An 18,089-nucleotide genomic window follows, 5' to 3' on the forward strand; every position below is an offset into this window, starting at 1 on the left:
CCCTTATCCTTAGACTGCGACCCCTGGTTCTGGAAAGCACCTTGGGACGTTTTACTACGTTAAATGCGCTCTATAAATGCAAGTTGTTGATTTTTGAAGAATAGTAATCTTTCACTGAGCGGTGGTAGGATGAGGAAACTTGCAGGAATGAAGATGGATGTAAAGTGAGGGAAGTTGGCACTCAGCGATGCCTGAGGCTAGGTGTGCTCTTTGAATTGATGCAAGCAAGCTGAGGCATGTCGCAGCTGCGAGAGGCTCCCACTGAGAAAGTCGCTCAAAGACAGAAGTATCTCGTCACGAGTACTGGAGCACTTTGAGAGACCGAGACTTTTTTGCGCGCACAAGGACATTCAGGCAGTTTCCTCTCCTGTGTGAACTTGCAGGTACAGACCCAAAAGGCCGGGCCACCTGAGACCCCTTTACTCACGCACAGTACAGTGAACACCACACCAGTCATGCGTGGTAGTCGCAGGATGACTGGGTCCAGGTGTTTCACACAACCCAGGTGGAGCTTTCATTAACATTGCAGTTTGAGTGCATATTTTTGCTGTTTACCCATCCTTCCAAATCATGAGTAGAGCTCTGATTTCGAGTCCTTGATCAACCGACTGAGCAATCAGACCTTAACACCTCACGTGTTACGAAGGAATTTGCGCATTCTGCTGATCGCGATCCAGCCTACCCAACAGCTCCTTAAACGATATAGAGCCATGTCTTCAGCAGCGCATTATCTATATATATAAAAGGATACTTCTGTCTGTCATTCCGTCTGTCTGTCTGTCTTGAATTAACTCGAAAGTTATAGAGCGTACCTACACGTGCGTTACGTCGAAAGAAAGCTGACGATTCCAGAACCGTCCTAAGCGTATTTACGTTTCGGCCGGACAAAAATTGTTCGCGCGTTATGCAAAAAACCTTCAAAATTAAACTCATTATCTGCTAAGTAGCATTGATTGACTGACGTCAAGGTTGACCAATCCTGTGCTGGCACGATTGACCAATCCTACAGTTCAGTCGCCTGATGGTTGGCCAATCGCTGCGTCTGTGGGTGGGACTAATGCTTTTCAACTCAGGCATCGGGCAGCCATTGCTTCACTACTTCCAGCTCAAACTACTCTGCTAATCCAGCTTTGAAAGAGTTAGTATTGCTTTTAAAAATAACATAAGATTTACCAAAAACGTTTTATAAGTACTTTCACTTTCATCTTTCAAGGTATTAAAAGGTAGAAATGTTGCCCGGCAGCAGATTGAGAGAGGGACACAGAGACAGGGCCCAAAAGCCTGGGACTCGATTTAAAATGTTGCCCGGCAGCAGATTCACAGAGGGACACAGAGAGGCCCCAAAGCCTGGGACTCGATTTAAACCGCCCGGCCCAAAACAGCCCTGGCAAAGCCGGGCTCCCCCAGCTAGTATGATTATAATCCAGTTGTGACCTTCCATTGTACCAATGACAAAATAAGGTTCAGCGTGGTATTGGATAATGGGAATTTTGGAACCTTAAAGCACTTAAACCATTGAGACTACAGCTTGCGAAAGCAGAATTGTTTTGATGTTGTATTCATTTAATAACATCGAACCTTTGCTAAACTTGGAGGAGCATATCCCTCAGCCCGGTTTCAGCCAATGCTTTAGATGTCGATCTTTAATGGATAGAACAGGCTGGACGCCAAAGCTAACTGCAGTAGTGGAAGAAACTCACTTCTAATCACAAATGTGGAAAATACGCAACAGTTAATAAATGTAAAATAACAACAGAAAATGCTGGAAACACTCAGCAGGCCAGGCAGCATCTGTGGAGAGAGAAACAGAGTTAACGTTTCAGGTCTGGGACCCTTCATCAGAACTGGAAAAAGTTAGAGATGTAACAGATATTAAGCAGGTGCAGAGGCAGGGAAAGCGCGTTTAATGTAGTAAAACGTCCCGAGGCGCTTCACAGGAACGTAATCAGACAAGATTTGACACCGAGCCACATAAGGAGATATTAGGGCAGGTGACCAAAGGCTTGGTCAAAGAGGTAGGTTTTAAGGAGGTGGAGAGGTTTAGGGAGGGAATTCCAGAGCTTAGGGCCCAGGCAACTGAAGACACGGCCGCCAATGGTGGAGCGATGGAAACCGGGGATGTGCATGGGGCCAGAATCGGAGGAGCGCAGAGATCTCGGAGGGTTGTAGGGCTGGAGGAGGTCACAGAGATGGGGAGGAATTTGAAAACAAAATCTGCACAACATTAGCGCAGGTTTTACACCTGAAGTGACGAGGACCTTTCTCTTTCAGACGCTGACTGACAATTCTGTATAATTCTGGCATTTTCTGCTTTTATTTTAGATTCATGGTATTAAGTTTCTTTTTATTTCCTACTTCCACAAGGACACAAAATTTTACAGTCTGTTTCCTTCACAGAGCACGAGAGAAATAGAAACTAAAAAGAACGAAGGCAGGTTGAAGCTTTTTGTTTTGGATGCAGATACACAGGTGAGGTTTGATTTTATTTGGTTGTTTTGTTAAAAAATAAAGTTTTAAATAAGCGGGACCTGAGATTCCCCCATTGTTTCGGGACTAAGGTGGTGCGGTTCCAGCCAAGGGGACAGGAATTTGAAGTCCGATACACCAGAGTTACACCTGTTCGAAAAATAAATGCTGAATTTGGGTGGAACGTAAGCTTTATAGCCCGCTGCTGTAGCGGGTCTCCTCCAATTATTCCCCCTGCCTCCCCTCACCCCCATCCCTCACCCCCATCTCAAATCAGGATGCATTTGGGCCATAAGACCCCACCTCGTGGCACTTTGTCCGCTGCCCCCCCACCCTCCCGCCCCCCCTCCCCTCCATCCCCGGCCCCATCTCCTGCTCAGTATATCCGCTGAGGCATTACAGGCAGGATTTACACAGCCTACCATAGGGGTAGGGTGGTGTGGTGGTGATGTTACTGGACTAGCATTCCAGAGCCTTGGACTAATTAAACCAGAGAACATGAGTTCAACTCCCATCTTTGTGAGAATTTGAGTTTTTAAGATAAAAATCTGGAAATAAAAAGCTGGTTTCAGCAAAAGTGACCAGGAAGCTGTCGGATTGTCGTAAAAAACCCAACTGGAAACCTGCCGTCCTTAACCAGCCTTGGCCGATATGTAACTCTGGTCCCACACCAAGGTGGTTGACTCTTAACTGCCCACTATCCAGGGGGATGGAATCGTGGGACGCGCGCAACATAAAGAAGCAACGTCTCATCACTGAGCCAACAGCAGAGGTCCCTGGCTTCGACCTCCCTCGGAGACAGTGGACGGCGCTCAACCCAATCCGCACAGGGCGCGGACGATGCGGCCGCCCGCTCCACAAGTGGAAGATGAGGGGACGGCCCGAAGTGCGACTGTGGCCATGAGTCCCAGACCATGGAACACATCACATCAACCTGCCCACTGAGATCTGTTGTGGGAGGCACCTCGTTTCTCCACTCGGCATCTCAGGAGGCTGTCGAATGGAGAGCCAAACTAGACATCCCATTATAAGCTTTATCCGACATTCGAAAGTAGTAGTGCAGGAAACTCTTTATTATCCGGCACCAACGGGTCTGGCGTGGTGCCGGTTTATCAAAAAGTCCGGATTACAGAGAGGTATAGTGAAAAAGGTACGAGAGCCCCATACACAGCAACAAATCCAGGCTTCCCTGTTACTTAGCAACATGTGCAGGAACTCCGGCCACAGACCAAGTGTCCCTGTTGCTTAGCAACAAGTGCACGAACCCCAGTTACACAGCCACAGATCCAGGAACGACCACTAATGTGAGGTAAAACTTAGCTGAACCTACTCCTTAATTTTGTCGGTTAACAGAGATTTCCGGTTATTTAGGTGCTGGTAAATCGAGAGTTTCCTGTAGTCATAACTGCCCTCTGAAGAGGCCCAACAATCCCCTCCGTTCTATCAAAAATCACTACCAGTGGGTCAAGAAGGCGGCTCACCACCACCTTCTCAGGGCAACTAGGGGGATGGGCAATAAATGCCGGCCTTGCCGGCGACGCCCACATCCCAAGAATGAGTGAAGGAATAAAAAAAACTCTCGTTATTAAAATTATCTGAATCCACAACGTAACTGGTTCGGTGTGACGACGTGGCAATCAGAGGTCCTGCCTCGCACGACTTCCCGTGCTGCAGTGGACCTGTTGTAATTTTGAGGCGGCTTAATTTAACTGATTTAACACCGATTGTGTGAAAACACAGAGCTACAGTAAAATTGATTGAAACTGCAGTTCATAGACTCATACAGCACAGAAGGAGGCCATTCGGCCCATCGCGCCTGTGCCAGCCCTTTGAAAGAGCCCTCCAATTAGTCCCACTCCCCCTTGCTCTTTCCCCAGAGCCCTGCAAATGTTTTCTCTTCAAGTATTTATCCAATTCCCTTTTGAAAGTTATTATTGAATCTGCTTCCACCGCCCTTTCAGGCAACGCATTCCAGATCGTAGCAGTTGTTTGAATAATTTTTTTTTTTCGTTCAATTTAAGAAACTTGACTTCTCGAATATTGAACCAGATGTGAAGCCATTTGAGGAGAAATTTGGAAAACGGTTTCTGGTGAAGTGCAACGATTTGTCATTCAACCTGCAAAGCTGTGTGGCTGAAAATGAAGAGGGGCCCACAACAAATGTAAGTTTAATGGTCTCCAGAGTACAAAGAGGACATAGAGGCTCTGGAGAAGGTGCTAAACAGAGTCACAAGGATTGATACCAGAACTGAGAGTGTACAACCATCAGCAAGGACTGAACAGGCTGGGGCTCTTTTCTCTGATGGGTGACCTGATAGAGGCCTTTAAAATGATGAAGGGGTTCGATAGGGTAGACGTATAGAAGATGTTTCCACTTGTGGGGGGGAGACCAGAACTAGGGCTCATAAATATAAGATAGTCACTGATGTAAGAAAACTACTAGGCACTTGGTCTAAGCGTTAAACAGAGCTTTAATCAACTGTTTTACAACATGGAGGCCTAGTTGTGTCCTTCACTAGTTCCTGTTAAGAATGTCCTGCGCAAGCTGGGCCCGTGCCCGAGTATTTATACTCTCCCTGGACAGCGCCACCCGCAGGCCGCTCAGTATTATTTCATAAGTCTTTCTTTCATGAATGACTGATTCATGTCAGTCACCAATAAATCCAATAGGGAATTCAGGAGAAACCTCTTCACCCAGAGAGTGGTGAGAATGTGGAACTCGCTACCACAGGGAGTGGTTGAGGCGATTAGCAGAGATACATTTAAGGGGAAGCCAGATAAAGACATAAGGGAGAAAGAAATCTAAGGATATGTTGATAAGGTGAGATGAAGGGGGTGGGAGGAGGCTCATGTGGAGCACAAACACCGGCACGGACCAGGTGGGCCGAACGACCTGTTTCTGTGCTGTGCATACGATGTAATATTGTAACACAGATTATTCTTTTTTTTTCAAATATTTTAGGTGGAGCCTTTCTTTGTCACTCTGGCACTATTTGATATCAAAAATAGTCGAAAGATCTCGGCTGACTTCCACGTGGATCTAAATCACCCGACTGTTCGTCACATGATCTCCAGCTCGGCCTCCATCATGAACGGCGGCGAGAGTTTAAACACTTCTCAGAAGTACATCAACGGCATTCCGGAGGGCATGCTGCAGTATCCCAAACAGGTGGGGGGAAGGAAGCTCGTTGCGATGAGATATTCCATCTCTGGCCTGAAACGATGTCGAGGCTTAATTAGTTCTTTCCTTCAAAGTAAAAGCTGTTTAATTGGTGTGCCCTGCTCGAATTAATCAAAGTAGAAGTGAGCCATTGACTGGCAAGTTCCAGCACTGAGCGCAATCCAATTGAGGCAAAGGCAATAATCTTACCTCCAATGTCAACACTTGCCTTCCACTACACTGGGACCCACAGTGCAGGACATAGTATGTTGCATTTCTTTTCATGATAAGTGTTCCAGTCTTAGATGTAAGAACATAAGAATACAAAAATTAGGAGCAGGAGTCGGCCATACGGCCCCTCGAGCCTGCTTCGCCATTCAATAAGATCATGACTGATCATCGACCTCAACTCCACTTTCCCACCCGATCTCCATCTCCCTCAATTCCCCAAGAGTCCAATAATCTATCGATCTCAGCCTTGAATATTTTGCTGTCAGAATTTTTTTTTAGAATTTGAAAGGCAGCACTGCAAAATTTTGAAAACATTGCTGAAACCCGTATGCAGTGCTTGCTAATCCTCTGTGGAATACTTTGGATGATTCGATAACTTGCAGTCGGGTTAAAAAGAAAAGGTCTTGAGCCGATGCGCTTTGCAAAACTGAGAGTGATAGATTTTTGTTGGGTTAAAGGGTATTGAGGGTTATGGAGCCAAGGCGATAGATGGAGTTCAGATACAGATCAGCGGTGATCCAATCAAACGGCGGAATAGACTCGAGGAGCCTCCTGTACCAATGAAATACTTACCTCTTACCACAGCTTGAATGAATACACCAGTTGGGCCGAATGGCCTGTTTCTGTGCTGTAAATTCTATAAGGTTTGGTTTTGATTATATAAACCATCAATCAGCAAATTAGAGGTGTAGAAATAGTACATTTTGTGCAAAAAGTTGTTTCGTTCAAATCTTGTTAAAATATATATATTGGTTTGAGTCAATATTGCTGTTCTGGCATGATGTAACTATTAGCCTGTGGAAAGATGTGCATCAGTGACTTTATGTGGTAAATCTGGAATCAGAAGAGATTATTTGAAGGAATGTTCACAGTTTGAATTTTGTTAGTGTCTCACCTCTGAGTCAGAAGGTTGTGGGTTCGAGTCCCGCTCCAGAGACTTGAGCATAAAAATTCTAGGCTGACACTCCCAGTGTAGTTCTGAGGGAGTGCCGCACTGTCAGAGGTGCCGTCTTTCGGATGAGACGTTAAACCGTCTGCCCTCTCAGGTGGATGGAAAAGATCCCACGGCCACTATTTCGAAGAAGAGCAGGGGAGTTCGCCCCGGTGTCCTGAGGCCAATATTTATCCCTCAACCAACATCACGAAAACAGATTATCCGGTCATTATCACATTGCTGTTTGTGGGAGCTTGCTGTGCACAAATTGGCTGCCGCGTTTCCTACATTACAACAGTGACTGCACTTCAAAATGTACATCATTGGCTGTAAAGCACTTTGGGACGTCCGGTGGTCGTGAAAGGCGCTATATAAATGCAAGTCTTTCTTTTCTTTTTAGGGGATTTTCTCTGTCACGTGCCCTCATCAAGATATATTTCTCGTAGCTCGAGTGGAGAAGGTTCTGCAAGGAGGCATCACTCAGTGTGCTGAACCGTACATGAAAAGCTCGGATTCAGCCAAGGTATGACGTGACGCTCAGTGAATGTCCAACTGCTTCCACTCCACTTCTATGCTTCACATCCTTTGTTGTGATGTCAATAGATTGGTTGCTGACTATGTCACATTAGCAGGGTTGAGTATGAAGATTTGGGCACCCTGTGACACTTGGACTGCCTTAAAATAATGGTGAATATTGCTTTCTTTTCCTTCCAACACCCTGCCAACTCTCTTTTTCACCATTTCCACCCTTTTCCTGATGGCAGTAGTTGGCACTTCCACTGCTGCCAGCTACCTGGTACCTCAGCTCGGTAACCATTCTCCACGCGCGAATCCCAGATGGGACGTCAGCCAATTCCGTGTCGCCTGATATCTACACACAATGGGTATCAGCGAGCATTGAGAGGTCCCATCGCACACCCCGCCACCAAGCCCAGCGATAATCAGATCACAGTGGCCCCACAATCAACTACTCAATGCAGCCAAGGACTCGAGCCCTTTCTGGCCACGTGGCTGAGCACCGAAACCACAGGACGGATTTATCCATCAAGTCATCGGGGGAAGCTGTGGAATTTAAATTTCTTGTCCTTGTTTTCGAATCCTTCCAAGGCCTCGCTCCTCCCTATCTCTGTAACCTCCTCCAGCTCTACAACCCTCCGAGATCTCTGCGCTCCTCCAATTCTGGCCTCTTGCGCGTCCCCCGATTTCCATCGCTCCACCATTGGGGGCCGTCTCGGCCTTGCTCTCTTTGAATTCTCCCCAGACCTCACCACCTCTCTGCTTCTTTAAGGCGCTCCTTAAAACCTACCTCACTTGTCCTGATACCTCCTCCTGTGTCTCAGTGGCAAATTTTGTCCGATAATCGCTCCTGTGAAGCGCCTTGGGACATTTTACTACGTGAAAGGTGCTGTATAAATGCAAGTTGTTAATGTATTGATCCACTAACTGCAAACAGCGCTGCCGGCAGCAAGAACATAAGATGTGGGAGCAGGAGTAGGTCATTTGGCCCCTCGAGCCTGCTCCGCCATTTAATGAGATCATGGTTGATCTGATCTTGGGCTCAGCTCCATTTCCCTGCCCGCTCCCCATAACCCTTCACTCCCTTATCGTTCAAAACTCTGTCTATCTCCACCTTAAATATATTTAATGACCCAGCCTCCACAGCTCTCTGGGAAGAGAATTCCAAAGATTCACGACCCTCTGAGAGAAGAAATTCCTCCTCATTTCTGTTTTAAATGGGTGCCCCCTTATTCTGAAACTATGCCACCTAGTTCTAGATTCCCCCACGAGGGGAAACATCCTTCCTGCATCTACCCTGTCAAGCCCCTTCAGAATCTTATATGTTTCAATAAGATCCCCTTTCATTCATAGAAACATAGAAGATAGGAGCAGGAGTAGGCCATTTGGCCCTTCGAGCCTGCTCCGCCATTCAATGAGATCATGGCTGATCATCCAAATTCAGTACCCTGTCCCTGCCTTCTCCCCATAGCCCTTGATCCCTTTAGCCTTAAGAAATATATCCAACTCTTTCTTGAATATATTTAATGAACTGGCCTCCACCGCCCTCTGTGGCAGAGAATTCCACAAGTTCACCACTCTCTGGGTGAAGAAATTCCTCCTCATTTCAGTCCTAAATGGCTTACCCCTTATCCTTAGACTATGACCCCTGGTTCTGGACTCCCCGGCCATCAGAAATATCCTTCCTGCATCTAGTCTGTCCAGGCCTGACAGAATTTTATAGGTTTCGATGAGATCCCCTCTCAATCTTCTAAACTCCAGTGAGTATAAGCCCAATCGACACAATCTCTCCTCATACGTCATTCCTGCCATCCCAGGTATCAGCCTGGTGAATCTTCGCTGCACTCCTTCCATGACAAGAACGTCCTTCCTCAGGTAAGGCGACAAAAACTGCACACAATACTCAAGATGCAGTCTCACCAAGGCCCTGTACAACTGTAGCAAGACATCCTTGTTCCTGTACTCGAACCCTCTTGCTACGAAGGCCAACATACCATTTGCCTTCTTAACCACCTGCTGCACCTGCATGCTTACCTTCAGCGACTGGTGCACAAGAACACCCAGGTCTCTCTGCACTTCCTCTTCTCCCAATCTATTGCCATTCAAATAATAATCTGCCTTCCTGTTTTTGCCACCAAAGTGGATAACCTCACATTTATCCACATTATAGTGCATTTGCCATGTTTCTGCCCAATCACCTAACCTGTCCAAATCGAACTGGAGTTTCACGACATCCTCCTCACAGCTTACCCTCCCACCCAGCTTTGTGTCGTCTGCAAATTTGGAGATATTACATCCAATTCCCTCGTCCAGATCATTAATATATATTGTGAACAGCTGGGGTCCTAGGACCGATCCTTGCGGTACCCCACTAGTCACTGCCTGCCACTCGGAAAACGACCCGTTTATTCCAACTCTTTGCTTTCTGTCTGCCAACCAGTTCTCTATCCAAGTCAATACCTTGCCCCCAATCCCATGTGCCTTAATTTTGCACGCTAATCTCTTATGTGGGACCTTATCGAAAGCCTTCTGAAAGTCCAAATACACCACATCCACTGGTTCTCCCTTATCTATTTTACCAGTTACATCCTCAAAAAATTCCAGTAGATTAGTCAAGCATGATTTACCTTTTGTAAATCCATGTTGACTTTGTCCGATCCTGTCACTGCTTTCCAAGTGCTCTGCTGTTACATCTTTTATAATAGACTCTAGCATTCTCCCCACTACCGATGTCAGGCTTACCGGTCTATAATTCCCCGCTTTTTCTCTCCCACCTTTTTTGAATAGTGGGGTAACATTAGCTACCCTTCAATCCATGGGAACTGTTCCAGAGTCTATCGAGTTCTGGATGATGACCAGCAATGCATCTGCTATTTCTAGGGCCACTTCCTTAAGTACCCTGGGATGTAGATTATCAGGCCCTGGGGATTTATCGGCCTTCAGTCCCATCAATTTTCCTAACACCGTTTCCCTACAGATACTGATTTCTTTCAGTTCCACCCTTTCATCAGACCCTATGTTCCCTGGCATCTCTGGGAGGTTATTTGTGTCCTCCTTTGTGAAGACAGAACCAAAGTATGAATTTGGTTGGTCTGCCATTTCTTTGTTTCCCATTATAAATTCCCCTGATTCTGACTGCAAGGGACCTACGCTTGACTTCACCAATCTTTTTCTCTTCACATATCTATAAAAGCTTTTACAGTCAGTTTTTATGTTCCCTGAAATCTTACTCTCATATTCTATTTTCCCTTTCTTAATTAATCCCTTTGTCCTCCTTTGTTGAATCCTAAACTGCTCCCAATCCTCAGGATTATTGCTTTTTCTGGCCAATTTATATGTCCTCTCCTTGGATCTTATGCTATCCCTAATTTCTCTTGTTAGCCACGGTTGAGTCACCTTTTTTGTTTTATTTTTATGCCAAACTGGGATGAACAAATTCTGTAGCTCATCCATTCGGTCTTTGAATGTTTGCCATTGCCTATCCACCGTCAACCCTTTGAGTGCCATTCCCCAATCAATCCTACCCAACTCGCTCCTCAGACCATCGTAGTTTCCTTTATTTAAATTGAGGACCCTAGTCTCTGAGTCAACTACTTCATTCTCCATCTTAATGAAGAATTCGATCATATTATGATCGCTCCGACCCAAGGGGCCTCGTAAAACAAGATTGCTAATTAATCCTTTCTCGTTACATAATACCCAGTCTAAGATGGCCTGATCTCTGGTTGGTTCCTCGACATATTGGTCCCGGAAACCATCCCGTAAACACTCCAGGAATTCCTCCTCCACAGTATTGTTACTAATTTGGTTGGCCCAATCTATATGTAGATTAAAGTCACCCATGATGACTGCTGTGCCCTTATTGCACGCTTCTTTAATTTCCCTTTTAATGCCATCCCCAACCTCCGCCTTACTGTTGGGAGGTCTATATACCACTCCCACTAATGTTTTTTTCCCCTTAGTATTTCTCAATTCTACCCATACAGATTCCACATCATCAGAGCTAATATCCTTCATTACAATTGTATTAATCCCTTCTTTAACCAGTAATGCTACCCCACCTCCCTTTCCTTTTTGCCTATCTTTCCTGAATATCGAATACCCCTGAATGTTGAGTTCCCAGTCTTGGCCATCCTTGAGCCACGTTTCCGTAATCCCAACCAAATCATATTCGTTTACCTCTATTTGCGCAGCCAATTCGTCCACCTTATTACAAATGCTCCTCGCATTAAGACACAAAGCCTTCAGGCTTGTTTTTTTAACGCTGTTAGACCTATTAGAATTATTATTTACTGTGGCCACGTTTGATTTAAACCGTTGATTTCTCTGACTGCCACTTTTGTTTTTCTCCTTCCTATCTTTTGCTTTTATCCCTGTTTCCCTTTCCTGTGTCTCCCTGCTCAGGTTCCCAACCCCCTGCCATTTTAGTTTAAACCTCCCCCGAACAGTGCTAGCAAACCTCCCTGCAAGGATATTTGTCCCGTTCTGGTTCAGGTGCAACCCGTCCGACTTGTACAAGTCCCACCTTCCCCAGAAGCAGGCCCAGTGATCCAGGAAACTAAAGCCCTCCCTCCTGCACCAATTCTTCTAAACTCCAATGAGTATAGGCCCAACCTGCTCAACCTTTCCTCATAAGGCAACCCCGTCATCTCAGGAATCAACCTTGTGAACCTTCTCTGAACTGCCTCCAATGCAAGTATATCCTTCCTTAAATAAAGAGACCAAAACTGTACGCAGTACTCCAGGTGTGGAGGCTATATTATTTAAAGCGCAGATTGCATTAAAATAAATGTTGATATGGCTACTGATATTAAATGGATTGTATTCTGCAAGTATCAAAGAGCCGATATGAGGAGTTGATCAATCGATGCCTATTGCAGGTTGCACAGAAAGTATTGAAAAACGCCAAGCAAACCTGTGCGAGACTTGGACAGTACCGAATGCCTTTTGCCTGGGCTGCAAGGTAAGAGAGGACCAAACCGTCGGACTAAAACCTTAAATAAAAAAGCTAGTAGAAAACCCTGCATTATACATTCGCTTATTACAGGAAACCTTGTGCTATCCGGCACCGACGGGACCAAGCTGTTGCCGTCCCATCAAAACTGCCGGACAAACCAGCACTAATGTTGAAACATACGGAGATTTTGAGCTCCATATCTGGCAACAAACCCTGTTGCAACAGCTTCTAAACAGTCGGCCGTACCTTGCAAGCGTCTCTGTAGCTTAGCAACAGCTTCAGCGAGACCTTGCAGAGCCTGACTGGTGAAAAAAAAGCAACGAAAAGAAAAAAAACCTAATGAAACGGCTCCTGATTTTTGCTGGTGGCTCGAGCATTCTGGACAGTTAACCTCCGGATAAACCAAAGTTTCCTGTAATTCTGTGGCTCGAGTGGAGCGTAACCGCCGGCATGGACTGGTTGGGCCAAATGGCCTGTTTCTGTGCCGTATATCCTGTGTAATCCTATTATGTAAATAACATGGACGTTCGAAGTATTGGATATGAAGCTGTAAGCTGCAACTCTATAACCTAGAAAGATCTCGAGTCCTAAGTCATCAGGCTGAAGTTTTGAACAACGTCTGAAGCTCCGGAATTGGATTATGAAAGTTTAAATCACCTCTTGCTATTGACTCTATTGTAATAACTTATACTGGACATTTTGAAATTAAAGTTTTCAACTAATGTGCTGCTCATCAATATCAGATAGTCACCAATAAATCCAACAGGGAATTCAGGAGAAACTTCTTTACCCAGAGAGTGGTGAGAATGTGGAACTCATTACCACAGGGAGTGGTTGAAGTGAATAGTATAGATACATTTAAGGGGAAGCTCGACGAACATGTGAGAGAGAAAAGTATAGAAGGATATGCTGATGGGGTGAGATGAAGAGGGGTGGGAGGAGGCTCGTGTGGAGCATGAACACCGGCACGGAGCAGTTGGGCCGAATGGCCTGTTTCTGTGCTGGAGATTCGATGAAATTCTCCTCCCCATTCCCTTCATAACCCATTCTGAGTTCAGTAACAAAGCGATTAAACTTTGTGGAGGAATAATTTACGTTTGATCATAGGACTGTTGTACGCTTGTATATGTCGTGGAAACCTGGAACAGAATCGCTGTGGTTAACACTCAAAGTAGGGATTTACTTGGAAAATGCGGCTTAATCCAAAAAAGAAATAGTATTGCCTCTATTTCTGTCATTTATTTGGCCATAACCTTTACAAGGTTTTGAGTATAGACGTTTTGTTTCTTTATTAACGAGTGTTTTATTTTGCCCAGTGTGTTTTTTCGAGTTGCTGTTTTGATCACAGTTTAAATCTCTGCTTTCCCTTCATCAGACCCGTCTTCCGAGACACTCAAGGAACTCTTGACAAAAGTGCCCGGTTCTCCGCACTTTATCGACAAGATAGCAACAAGCTCTCCAACGAAGACTTGTTAAAATTGTTGTTGGACTTCAGGAAGTGAGTGTGCTTTTTATTTTATCTTGTACATTTCTTAGAGCTATGGTTGTAAATCTGGTGGGAAAATTGAAGAGTTTCTGAAATCCTTTGGACACAAGTCCACTGTGCTCACTTCGTACTTTAATATCATTGCAGAGTTTTTATACACAGCACAATCAATTCTTTGTAATGCTTTGAAATATCACTTGCTGTTTTGTAGCTCTTGTGGTGTACGTTGAAATAATTATGATATCGGTTTCTCATCTGCCGCCTTGTATAGTCCACCTAAAGCTTCATTAACCTTGCCTTTCAATGTTGTTTTCTGGTTAATTAGACCAGAAAAGATGTCTAAACTTCCAGTTATCTTGGGCAACCTGGATATCAACATCGACAATGTGGCTTCAGATTTTATGAGTAAGTTTACTTCAAAATTCTCACCCTTGTGTTCAAGTCCCTCCACAGCCTCGGCCTCTCCCCATCTCTGTAACCTCCGACAACCCTCCTGGATCTTGGCGCTCCTCCAATTCCGGCCTCTTGCGTCTTGTCGAATTTCCTTCGCCCCACCATCGGCGGCCGTGCCTTTAGCTGCCTGGGCCCTAAGCGTTGGAATTCCCTCCCTAAACCCTCTCGGCCTCTCTCTCTCTCTCCTCTAAGACGCTCCTTAAAACCTACCTCTTTGACCAAGCTTTTGATCAAGTCTGTCCTAATACAGGAAACTTCGCGATATCCAGCACCGACGGGACCGAGCTGCTGCCGATCTATCAAAACTTCTGGATAGACCAGCGCTAATGTTGAAGGATACGGAGGTTTTCATCTCCGTATCTGACAACAAACACCGTTGCTTAGCAACAGCTTGTAAACACTCGGCCTGTACCTTGGAAGCGTCTCTGAAGCTGTTGCTAAGCTACAGAGACGCTTTCCAGAGCCTGACTGTTAAAAAAAATGCTAGGAGAAGAAAAAAAACCTAACCAAAACGGCTACTGATTTCTGCCGTTAGATCGAGGTTTCTGGACATACAACCTCCGGATAAGCCAAAGTTTCCTGTACCTGCTTATGTGGCTCGGTGTCAAATTCTGTTTGATAATCGCTCCTCTGAAGCACCTTGGGACGTTTTACCGTTTTAAAGGCACTATATAAATGCACGTTATTGTGACTAGGATTATTTGTTCATACATTTGTGAATCTAATGTGTGCTATATTTGTGTGTGTTTCTGTAGCTTGTGTGAGCTCCTCGTATATCCCAGTGAAACGTTTTGAAAATGGTACCAAGGTCACAGTTACTCATGAAGTGGAGGAATTTGTTCCTTGTATAGCAAAACTTTCTCAGCCTTTCACCACCTATAACAATCATTTCTATGTTTACCCAAAACACCTGAAGTATGACAGTCAAAAATCATTTGCAAAAGTGAGTAAAGAACGTGAAATTTTGCATCTGTCGTGTTTGGAATGTTGAATAGTTAAGTTTGTTCTTAAGTCTCAATTGTTGTAATTTTAGTCTTTTGAGTTTTTGGTTTCATTATCAATTATTTCTCCGTTCTTACCGCATGTTTTGTCCCTTTCTTCCCCGGAACCTTGTTTGGGATGTTGGGTGCCCTCTGGTAACTCGACCACTTTTGGCCATCGTCAGGTTGCCATCTGGACACTCCGAGTGCTGACAGACTGTTGCCCACAGCTAGCATCCCAAACGAGCCCAATCCTGCCCTTGAATAAAAACAGGAGATGCTGGAAATACTAAGTCAGGCAGCATCTGTGGAGAGAGAAACAGAATTAACGTTTCAGGTCGATGGCCCTTCGTCAGAATGGGTCCTTGCCTGATGTCCACCAGAGCAAGGATCACCGGACAGTGCTCAGGAGTTAGGTACCTTGGCTAATCCTCCCCCTTCTCCTCCTGCCCAATCCATCAAACCTGAGCCCAATTATAGCCCCTCAACTCCCGATTCAATCCAAGGTCAACTAATGCAACCACAGGAAAGATCAAATCCGCAACCTGGCTGCTGTAATGAGCTAAACCATCGGGTTATCTACTACTTTGTTTCCAAAAGCTGCAGATTGGGCTGGCAAAATGCAAGAGTGGTTCAAAAGCAAACATCGAGGGCGATGATTTGGGTCTGAGTGCTTTGCAGTTTTGAGAGAATATTTTTTGGCACTATGTTTTTAATTGGGTTGATGAGGAACAATCTCTATCATCAGGAAAAGATGGAGAAGGTGAAGGAGCTTGATGTGTGCAACACGCACAGATGCCACCTCATGTTTATTGCCCCATATGGCACAGTCTAATTAAAATCTGCCTTGGCAGGTTTAGCACGTATGGTGTCTTGTGTTATTTCAGCATAATCTCATTAAGAATATGCAAATTTTATTAAACTGAATTGAGAGCAGGAAAGGTTCTTGGTGATGAATGCAAGTTCTGTCTTTCCTTCGATGACATCAATCACTCTGTACACGGCGGTCGGCCTCCATTTTTCTTTTGCAATTTGCTACAGCGAGTCGTAAGAACATAAGAAATAGGAGCAGGAGTCGGCCATTCGGCCCGTCGAGCCTGCTCCGCCATTCAATGAGATCATGGCTGATCTTCTACCTCAACTCCACTTTCCTGCACTATCTCCATATCCCTTGATTCCCTTAATATCCAAAAATCTATCGATCTCTGTCTTGAATATACTCAACGACTGAGCCTCCACAGCCCTCTGAGGTCGAGAATTCCAAAGATTCACCACCCTCCGAGTGAAGAAATTCCTCCTCATCTCAGTCCTAAATGGCCGACCCCTTATTCTGAGACTCTGACCAATGTTCCCTCTGATTTTTTTTTGGTTGCGCGGCCCATTCGTGTTTCCACGTGTGCGCGGTTTTTCCGTTGAAAAGCCGGTGAGCCGGCTGCGCGGGACCGCCAGACCGCTGTGCGGCCGTGCAGCTTAACGGGAGCGTTGACTGTGACCCCTGGTTCTAGGCTCCCCAGCCAGGGGAAACATCCTCCCTGCATCTACCCTGCCAAGCTCTGTAAGAATTCTATGTTTCAATGAGATCACCTCTCATTCTTCTAAACTCTAGAGGATACAGGCCTAGTCTACTCAATATAGGAGAGATCATGTAATTCCGATGACTATACTTTGACATACTTTTATGAAATTGTTTTTGCGGCCGCGGGTTCATTTATTAAAAGTGAGATTAATGTCATAGAAGTAAAGACTTTGCATTTATATAGTGCCTTTCACGTCCTCAGGACGTCCCAAATTGTCACACAACAAATGAAGTAATTGTGATGCAGGCCAACGTGGCAGCTAATTTGCGCACAGTAAGGCCCCACCAACAGCAGATGAGATAAATGACCAGTTAATCTCTTTTGGTGGTCTTTGAAGGAACATTGTTGTCTCGGAACTCTCTGCTCTTTTGAGGGAGTGCTGTGGGATCTTGTACAGCCACCTCGACAGTCAGATGGAGCCTCGGTTAAAGGTCTCATCCGACGGCCGGTATTTACTGCAGTGCGGCGCTCCCTCAGTACTGCACTGCAGTCTCGGCCGAGGTTCTGTCCTGGAGTGGGATTTGAACCCACGTCCTGACTCGGGAAGCGAGAGTGCTACCGCACTTAGACAGCCTGACTCCAAGTCAAGTGCCTTATTTGAGCGTGATTGCTCATATACATGCGTTGCACCCACTTCATTCTTGATTTTGGCCTGTTCCGATTGTGGGGAGGTTGTGTTTTCACAGGATAAAATTGGGTAGCTGATTGTAGGTGTCAAATTTTGTCTGATAATTGCTCCTGTGAAGCACCTTGGGACATTTTACTACGTTAAAGGCGCTATATAAATGTAAGTTGTAATTTAGTCAACAGACAAGTAGGTTGGGACTCTGCAGGTGCAGTAAATTCCATCCACTGACTTTTAAATAGTGAGAGAGATTAGTTTGGAGCAATTCCTGTGTCGAGGACAGTGTGGTAATCCAGTTGAGCTGATTAGCACCTATGTTGTCTGTGCCTAAGACATTTTATTTTTGTTTAGGCGAGGAATATTGCAGTCTGTATCGAGTTCAGGGATTGTGATGAGGAAGATTCTCAGCCTCTGAAGGTTAGTATGGATTTTGATAGCGAGGATTTTCCTTTTGAAAAAACAAAATAACATATTCCTTCCTTTGAACCGAAATAAACTATTCTTTGAAAATTATTAACAAACTGCAATATAGTGACACTCAGAACTTTGGTTCACTATGTTGCATTACAAATTCAGCACAGAAACAGGCCATTCGGCCCAACTGGTCCGTGCCGGTGTTTATGCTCCACACGAGCCTCCTCCCTCCCCTCTTCATCTCACCCTATCAGCACATCCTTCTATTCCCTTCTCCCTCTTGTGTTTTT

At 45.2% G+C, this 18,089-nt stretch overlaps 1 protein-coding gene across 8 annotated transcripts in view; it reads left to right on the plus strand.

The window, feature by feature from the left end:
• Nucleotides 1-18,089, plus strand: part of LOC147111436 (dedicator of cytokinesis protein 9-like) — a 499,826-nt gene that overhangs the window by 306,434 nt on the left and 175,303 nt on the right. For all 8 annotated transcript variants that reach the window (XM_085998427.1, XM_085998430.1, XM_085998428.1 and 5 more), the window contains exons 10-18: nt 2,398-2,469; nt 4,488-4,628; nt 5,429-5,635; nt 7,192-7,314; nt 12,188-12,270; nt 13,640-13,762; nt 14,076-14,155; nt 14,959-15,146; nt 17,737-17,802. In XM_085998427.1, coding sequence (XP_085854553.1) covers nt 2,398-2,469; nt 4,488-4,628; nt 5,429-5,635; nt 7,192-7,314; nt 12,188-12,270; nt 13,640-13,762; nt 14,076-14,155; nt 14,959-15,146; nt 17,737-17,802 — 1,083 coding nt within the window. The remainder of the gene's footprint in view (nt 1-2,397; nt 2,470-4,487; nt 4,629-5,428; nt 5,636-7,191; nt 7,315-12,187; nt 12,271-13,639; nt 13,763-14,075; nt 14,156-14,958; nt 15,147-17,736; nt 17,803-18,089) is intronic.

This window comes from Somniosus microcephalus, chromosome 10 (assembly GCF_052327205.1).
Source record: "Somniosus microcephalus isolate GS21.2 chromosome 10, FLI_Smic_1.0, whole genome shotgun sequence".
In the NCBI taxonomy this organism is placed as follows: domain Eukaryota; kingdom Metazoa; phylum Chordata; class Chondrichthyes; order Squaliformes; family Somniosidae; genus Somniosus; species Somniosus microcephalus.